The following is an 8,920-nucleotide window of genomic DNA, read 5'->3' on the forward strand; positions in this document are numbered from 1 at the left end:
CTTGCTCTACAAAACATACGTTGAAATTTGGGCTTGTGTAATTTGAGGTGCATATGTATGGGTGTAGCAAACTCATCCCTGTTATTATGGTCCGGGCACATCATCTATACAGGTTATGTGGTTGAATGGAGCCATTCTGTATCTTATCTGGATTTAATTAGTTAGGGACCTGTGTCATTTAAATGTACCAATAATACAATTTCTGATTTGGCAACTGTGTTGGCGAGGGCTCAGAATGGCAAATGTGAATTAGAGAAACCAGCACAAGCAGTGCTGTCACCTTTACGGAGTGTTTATTGTGCAGTGCATACATGGTTTTAATATTCTGATGCTATTCTTACATTTCAGGTATAAATTCATTGTTTATCTTTAAAATAGCTGAGCAGAAAAGGTCATCAGATAAACTCATCCGCTCTGTATCCTTCGTGTGTTAGAATTATACAGTGTAGTGTTTTTTTGTTCTTGTCAGCCTTGATGACGCATGCCATCAATCACGCTGTTTATATAATGTCTGATTGTTCACAGTGCTATTTAAGTACCAGTTGCAACCACAAGATGGGGTTTATTCTGCTAGTTTCTGTTGCATATTTATATTGTTATAGTTAAAATGCAACTAAATCTGTCATGAAATGCCATTTTAACCATTTTGCTAATTGGGTAATTATTAGTAGACATATGGTTTAAACCGTATACTGTACTGCACTAGCTACATGCAAACATTAATTCCTTTTAATACATTGTAGAAGGTATTCTTTTTAATTGTCTGCTTCTAAGAGTAGTTATAGGCACATGACCAGTGTTGCAACAATCGCCGTTACAGGGGATTCATGGCTATGCAGCCCAATGGTGGTGTTGGTCCATCTAATGTCTAGTTTTCCGCTATGCACTTCTGTGCCCATGCAGGGAGCGGTGCATGCACGGTGAAGCCTGCTTGTCAAATTATGCTATGGCTTCTGGTAATGGAACAAATCTGCACTGAAATCATGGCAAACAATTATACTGTAGTTTTCATCTATCTAGTGCACATTTTACAAAGCAAATAATCCTCAATGACTGTTGCAGCGTAACAAAAGTATCATGTTTGGCATAGCCTTGCGAGCATCTCATCTCTTCCATGATCATATTGAATGTGTCCAGACCTCTCATTGTAGGCTATGGATTAGAGACTATTTACATTTATTGGCGGAACAGGATGGTTTGCAGAGGTGCAAATTATTGACAAAACAATATCAGGTAATGCTTTTGTATCACCAACCATGGAATGGCGTTCTACGCTGTATTTGTAGCTTTGCATGTGTCCAGTTTATAGTCTAACAATAGATGTGGGATGACTGGTCAGTTCAGTCTGCTGTGTTATGTAGTTAGGGTATAGCTGGAAACACTTTACTTCAAATATCACCTGCAAAACCTGCTAAATTTTGCATCCAAATGCATAATGAGGAAACTATACCTTAGACCTCATCATTTTGATGATCCTTACTATGGATACTATTTCATTTTAACTTGACAGAACAGTTTAAGAACAGCCATGAGATTTCCGTGTCCTATGTCCCCAGGGGCGGAGAGGCCTGTTTGTAGTCTCTGTGCGGGCCCCCTCCTCTCTGCGGTGCAGTACACTCTGGCATTGTGACAGTCTCCGGTAACATGGCGTCCGTTCCATGGTCCCAAAGACTTCTCTATTGCATATGTGCAAATCTCCGGAAAAATGGCGCTACACTATTTTCCTGGTGAATTATGCTGCTGCTGAAGCATTGACGCCAGACTCCAGAGAGGTAAGTATTAAACATGGGTGCAAGAAGCACACCCTGCACATATTATAGATACGCCAATGCATGTCCCGCAATTCTCCAGAAACTCACTCCTACCACCAGTAATGTTGTTTTCTTTGCTTCTCTACAGCTTAACATGCTAAAAAGTGTGAATGACTACACTGCTATGTGCAACTGTACCAATAAAGCTGATTGGCTGCCTGCCGTGACTTATCTGTAACTATCCTATAAGATTTCTATACCATAGGAGAGGAAAAGGGATACAATGTAACTTTTAGTAAATCTGCATTTTAAAATAGAATAAGTGCTGAAAATATGAAAAATGGATTTAAAAGGTATACAGTAATTTGGTGTGTCTTTCTTGCTGTCATATTACATTTAATTTATTTAATTGGGATTGGGAGTATTTAGAGTGTGTGTGTGTGTGTATGTATGTATGCATGCATGTATATGTGTATATATATATATATATATATATATATATATATATATATATGTGTGTTATAACTGTTTTATATCCACTCCCACAAGTTAGTTTTCCTGTATTAATTTTATTATGTCTGTATTGGTGCAAAGGAAATTAATTCATTTGTTCATCGTGGTAATTGTGAGAGTGGACAATCTGAACATCAGTCATTTTGACTTGAGTCTTCAGTAGGTATATCCAGTGGCAGTTCTATGGGTGGGCTAACAGTGCCGTCGCCCGGAGTGCTGGCCCCTAGAGGGCGCCACTGAGTCCCCAGGAGAGCAGAAAATAAAAATCCGCTGCAGGGAGGCTCCATTTGCCGGGCGCCCACAGGTATTTGTTATCAGCGGGCACCCGGCTTCCTTCCCTGCAGCAGCCGAAAGCCGGAGCTCACTTCTGAGCTCTGGCTTCCGGCTCCCGCATAGAGCACTATGGGAGGGACATCATGGCGTCTCTCCCATAGATCCGAGGAGCCGGAGCTCACTCCTGAGCTCCGGCTCCTGCAGAGGGCACTATGGGAGGGACGTCATGACGTCTCTCCCATAGATCCATGGTGGAGCCGCGGTCGGACCAATTGGCAGCGGACACAGGAGCAGGGCGTAAGGTAAGTATTGTGTTTGTATTTTAATTGTATTTTTTTTTTCAGAAGGGAGACATGGGGGGGCATGGCTATAGGGGGGATTACTATAGGGGCATTACTACTGGGGGCATGGCTATAGGGGGCATTACTACTGGGGGCATGGCTTTAGGGGGGCATTACTACTGGGGCATAGCTATAGGGGGGCATTACTACTGGGGACATGGCTATAGGGGGCATTACTATAGGGGGCATTACTACTGGGGCCATGGCTATAGGGGGCATCACTACTGGGGGCATGGCTATAGGGGGGCATTACTACTGGGGGCATGGCTACAGGGGGGCATTACTACTGGGGGCACGGCTACAGGGGGGCATTACTACTGGGGGCACGGCTACAGGGGGCATTACTACTGGGGGCACGGCTACAGGGGGGCATTACTACTGGGGGCATTACTACTAGGGGCACGACTATACGGGGGGCATTAATATAGGGGGCATTAATACTGGAGGCACTTCTATGGGGCATTACTACTGGAGGGACTGCTATAGAGGGCATTACTACTGGGGCATTACAAGTGTGGGCACTACTATAGGGGGTATTACTACTGTGGGCACTACTATAGTGGGCATTACTACAGGGTGCATTACTACTGTGTGCACTACTGTTGGGGCATTACCAATGGGGGCACTACTATAGGGGACATTACCAATGGGGGCATTAAAACTGTGGGCATTACCAATGGGGGCACTACTAATGAGGGCACTGCATGGGGGGCACCAGTACCGGGGCCATTGTGTAAGGGGCACCACTACTGTGGGCATTGTATTAGGGGTACTACTACTGTGGGCCTTGTGTATAAGGGGCACTAATTTGGGCATTGTGTAAAAGGGGCACCACTGTGGGTCATAACATGAATAAGGGACTACTGTGTGGCGTAATTTGAATTGGGGATAATATATTATAAAGGGAATTACTATGTGGGGCACAATGTATTATGCAGGGCATTACTGCGTGTGGCATAATTTATTATACAGGGCATTACTGCGTGTGGCATAATGTGTTATACAGGTTATTACTGCGTATGGTATAATATGTTATACAGGGCATTACTGCATGTGGCATAATGTGTTATAAAGGCCATTACTGCATGTGGCATAATGTGTTATAAAGGGCATTACTGCGTGTGGCATAATGTGTTATAAAGGGCATTACTGTGTAAGACATACTGTGTAAGGCGCATTACTGCACATGGCAATTATTCGCCACGAGGGGAGAACTTGGGGGAAGCCCAGCACCTTCGTAAGTGCTGGGCATGCCCCACAGTGTGATTAAAATGGGGGTGTTCCACAAGGACACGCCCCCTTTACGGAAGCGCGCGCAGAGGAACGCAACTGGGAACTTTCGCCCTGAGCTCCACAATGTCTAGAACCGGCCCTGGGTATATCTTAGTATAGATTGGCCAAATAAGTACATAGGGTCTGATTCAGTAGTGCACTGCTGAATGCAGATTACCGATGGTCGGGACTCTGTGCAGTTGCAGGACCCGTACTGCACATGTGCAGTACGTGACTGTGTTATCGCATGCAGTTCAGTTTATGGGCGGTGGTGGTGCGGCGACTGCTTTCGTTTTGGCGAAACGCCGTTGGTGGGGGAGGGAAGAGGCCAGGATCTCCGTCGGCTTTTTTCTTGGCCTCTTTCCCTCATCTGTGATGGCTGACTTGCATGACCCCATGGTCTCTCAGTCGAGGATCACGCACATGATCCAATGCTGCGTCCAAGGACACAGCGCGGATCATTAATGCATGCATTACCACATTAGCAAGGATGGAATTGCTAAGCTGCTTGTGTGTGACTTTGCAATTCCGTCCTCTGCTGAATCAGGTCCATAGTCAGTGTATATACAAATAGACTAGCAGACTATAATATAACTAGAAATACTAGGATCATATACAAGGATCATATACAAATAGAACAGCAGGCTATATAATAGCCCAAGTTACTTAAATAACATGCAATGGTGCTTTTATCAAACAGAAACTGTATAGTTTACTATAAATAAATACATAAATAAATAGATTTATTAGATTTATATTGTCTGTATTTGTACTTCATTATACTAATATAGAATCCCACAGTCCTGATAGCAGCAAAATGACAAAAATGAATGTAAGAAGTGACGTCTGCATGTTGTATTAGATAGTTTCAGTTCAGCAAATGGGTTTACCATCATGTTTAAAGTTTATATGCCGAGCATTGGCCCAATTGTAGAAATCTCTGAATCCTCCTACTCTGTCTCGAGTATTTTCAAAAATCCAGTATAATTTGAAATGGAGATTTAAGGGCCTATTCATCATCACTTAATTTTACAAAAGCAGGTGAAAATGCACATATTATCACAGATATCTCCTACTTCTCTTCCTGCCTGCTGTCCCCATACACTAGTATGGGGACAGAATTCATCAAGCTCCGAAAATACAATATTTTCGGAACTTGAGTGCGGGAGCATTCGCCATTTTCAGGAGTCGAATGCTCCCGCTCCGCGCTCGCAACCCGCTCCGAAGGAGTCCCTGGTTGCGGAGATCCCTCCGCCCCTGTCCGGCTCCTTCCGTGTAGGTCACGCATGCACATTCGCGTCAGTAATTTTCGGATCAGCTGTCACTGCGCCGGAGCAATTCCGTGGTGAGTTAGAATGTTAATTATCGGGGTTTGAACGGACCCCGATAATTAACGTAATGAATAAACCCCTTATTCTGTTCCCTACCCTACTTCACCTTCCTCTCCTCTGATGAAATGGATGTCATGGCATCTTTATGTTACTGAGTGGGCCGGAGATAGCGCTCTTCAACAGATCCCTTATTCTAGTCCCCCCTACCCCAGATTCGCCAGTTTTGACACAGCAAAATATCTGATTCAGATTTTAGTTTTTTGTCTTTAGATTAATATCTATGTATTATAATGACCCTTTGTCTGTATTTGTTGATAAGATATTACCCACATGCTGTATTTCTGTTTTACTATAACTCCGGATGTTTGTTTGTAATATTGATAATTGTTATTTTTTTGTTCACTCCCTCCCCCCTGCCTTTTCCCCTATCATTTTTTTTTATACTTGAAAAAGCTTTAATGAACATTATTGATGTAAAAAATAAGTTTTTATGCCGAAACATTTAAAATGCTTTAGGTAACATTTGCATCGGCATTATCGGATCGACGGATCGACATGACGCTGTCAACATTTTTACTGTCAACAGCGTAGTTGTTGACAAATTATACCTAAACCAGTAACCAAGAGTCCCTTTTATAATTTAGTTTAACTAGCCAGTGTGCAGTAGCACAGAATGCAACTTGAATGCAAGTAGGAAGTGATGCAAATGATGTTAAGATGCCTTGGAGAGCATCCCGGAAGCAGTGCAAATACACTAATCAGAACTGGTTCTTACACACAATATGTATTCCGTTACCTCGATTGTTCCCATTTGTGGTGGGAAGATCTTTACCTTCTGTTTCTACTGTATGTCACTGTGTTATTTATTTGTCTCCTCAAAGTACAGCGCTGCGTAATGTGTTGGCGCTTTATAATTAAAGCGTAATAGTAATAAATACATAAACTTTAATAACATTACTAATTCCCTCTAATAAACTCTCCCTCACCTTGTCACAAGTGTGTATAGCAGCCAGCAACATCGCGGCTCCAGTGGATGGGCGGTAAATATCACGGTGCGATGTGTCTAAAACTGGAGCCCACAGAAACCTGTGAAAAAAATACATTTAAATAAATGCTATGTAACAACATGAGAAACTTAATAACAAGATTGCAAAACTAAATAGTCTACTGCACTGGTTCCCAATGTGGGTGCCGTGGTACACTTACAGGGTTGCCAGGGGTTGGTGGTCCAAGACCTATTCAAGTTATTTTTGGTCAATGTGATAGGCAAAATCAGTGCTGGTGGCTGTCATTCATAAGATGTGTGGACAAAAAGACAACCATGTCCACTACCGCTGAACTAATCCTAAGGATAATATATAAGCATCATTTACATAATTTAATAGTTTTTGCTGAATTTCTCAATAAGGAACTTTGGGCCTATTGGTGCCGTGAAAACAATGCTGACTGGGAACCACTGGTCTACTGCAAACCTACTCCCTTCACTACAACAGTTCATTAACTAACATGGCAACATGTGCACAGGACTACAGCAATTTTAGCTGCCTAGTGCAAGTTACACAATGATAGAAAATATCTGATTTGGTTGCTACTGTATGTGCAAAGGATCTAAATGCATACTTGCCAACTCTCCTGGTAGAGGAAATTTAGGGGGGCTCTCCTGGTCTTCCGACAGAGTTGGCTAGTCTTCCAGCGCACACACACTCCAGTGTTAGTAAATGCAGTGTTAGTAAATGAGCATTATGGTCTAGAAATTCTGAGATCAAGAGTTTCCCTCCTCTCAGTTGATTTGCACAGCTCCCTGCTCTCTCCCCTTCTCTGTCATCTCAGAGGTGGCGGTGGCCAGCTTGTCACAGCAGGGCAGTATGGCATGTAATGATCAAATATTACATCTAGTGTTACTCTGCTGTAGATGACTAGACTGATTGCCTGCACATAGTGGTTGTGATAAATACAGAAAGTAGACAGAGAAGCAACATATGAATATTTAATATATTATTTTAATTATTGTTCACTATTGGATGACACATTCTGTTTCAATAATGCAAGCTCCCCCAACCTCAATGAGTGCTTCAGGAAATGTCCCACCTCTCCTAAAAGGTCACAGGAGAAGGAACTTTAGCATTTCTAAAATATTCTGGATATCCCAAGTCGATGGTTAGCAATTATTGAGGTTCCTGGCTTGAGGGAAATGGTTTTACCATTTAATGTCAGGATTGCGATGGTTGCCAACCATTGCACATGTCCTTCCTACATACCATTCCACATCATGTTTCAATGGTGGTGATGCCCCCATTTTCCGATGGCCATCCTTACTACAGTGAAGAGTTGCCTTACAGTGGACATCAATTTTCCTTCACACCAACTATAACTTTTCTTGGAATAATCCTGTTTTTTTTATGTCTTTTTATTTATAACAAAGAATGAGAATGCAACAGGGCAAACAGATGCATACAAAAACATTGTGTGAATTTAGAATATAGGGCCTGACGCAATGCCAGCATCAGCGCATGCAAATCCCCAACCAGCGCTGGGTCGAGTTCGACACACACAGCCAGCACCCATCACGCCGCAGCTACCATCATGGCACACGCCACTGTCTGGCACCTACACAGGGCGAACACATACAGCCAGCGGGTCACCCCTGCCCTGCACCCATGGGCACGTGGACGGCCCACGTCAGCCCAACAGAACATCTGGCCCCAACTGGACTTTGAGGAAGCTGCTCCCTGCAACAGAAGTCGAGCACCTACCGGTAGGTACCATCCACCACTCCTTAACAGAGCGAGACGCCGCCACTGGGGACACCCCACAACCACCAACAATAGAGCATCCCAGTTCCCAAGACTGTAGACCATAGGTCAAGCAGGGGTACATGCAGTAATAAGGACCGCATGGTAAGGAGCCCCCTAAAAGGGTCCACCCATCCCCCATACTGTGGATTGCACCAGACCACCACCATCAGGCAGCACACGCCCCCACGAACTATCCAGAGACAACTAATTCCCGAGGAGCACTGTGCCTCCAGACAAAGGAAGGAACTTGTGTCCACACAATTAAACACTAATTGAAATGATCACATATACCCACTCACCCAGCATTCTGTTGTCATTCGCACCCCACCACAATACACACTGACTGCCCAACCCTCCCCCCACCATTTCCCTCTCCCCATCCTCTCCTCTCCCCAATACCCAGGAGCGCACGTCAACCTTTCCATATATGTTTGAAAGTGGTATTATTTATACCCCTTTCAGACAGAAGAACAAATTAACGGGTCAAACATTTCAACCCAGTAATTTACTGATCAACACGGGTCTTTTTTCTGTCTGAAAGGGTTAACCCGGGTCAAAAATCCTGGGACTTTGACCCAGGAATTTACCAGGGTCGGAGACCCGGGATTTCGACCCGGGTTGACCCTTTCAGACAGAAGAAATAC

The 8,920-nt window shown here is 43.7% G+C and overlaps 1 protein-coding gene and 1 long non-coding RNA gene across 2 annotated transcripts in view; one reads left to right on the forward strand and one right to left on the reverse strand.

The window, feature by feature from the left end:
• Window positions 1-8,920, forward strand: part of LOC148540855 (uncharacterized) — a 171,643-nt gene that overhangs the window by 84,453 nt on the left and 78,270 nt on the right. The window lies entirely within an intron of this gene.
• LOC148540856 (alpha-N-acetylgalactosaminide alpha-2,6-sialyltransferase 2-like) overlaps window positions 1-8,920 on the reverse strand; it is a 157,246-nt gene that overhangs the window by 18,788 nt on the left and 129,538 nt on the right. Inside the window, exon 8 of the mRNA XM_088474304.1 lies at window positions 6,468-6,567. Coding sequence (XP_088330430.1) covers window positions 6,468-6,567 — 100 coding nt within the window. The remainder of the gene's footprint in view (window positions 1-6,467; window positions 6,568-8,920) is intronic.

Source organism: Taudactylus pleione, unplaced genomic scaffold (assembly GCF_031769625.1).
Source record: "Taudactylus pleione unplaced genomic scaffold, aTauple2 ptg000016l, whole genome shotgun sequence".
Lineage (NCBI taxonomy): Eukaryota > Metazoa > Chordata > Amphibia > Anura > Myobatrachidae > Taudactylus > Taudactylus pleione.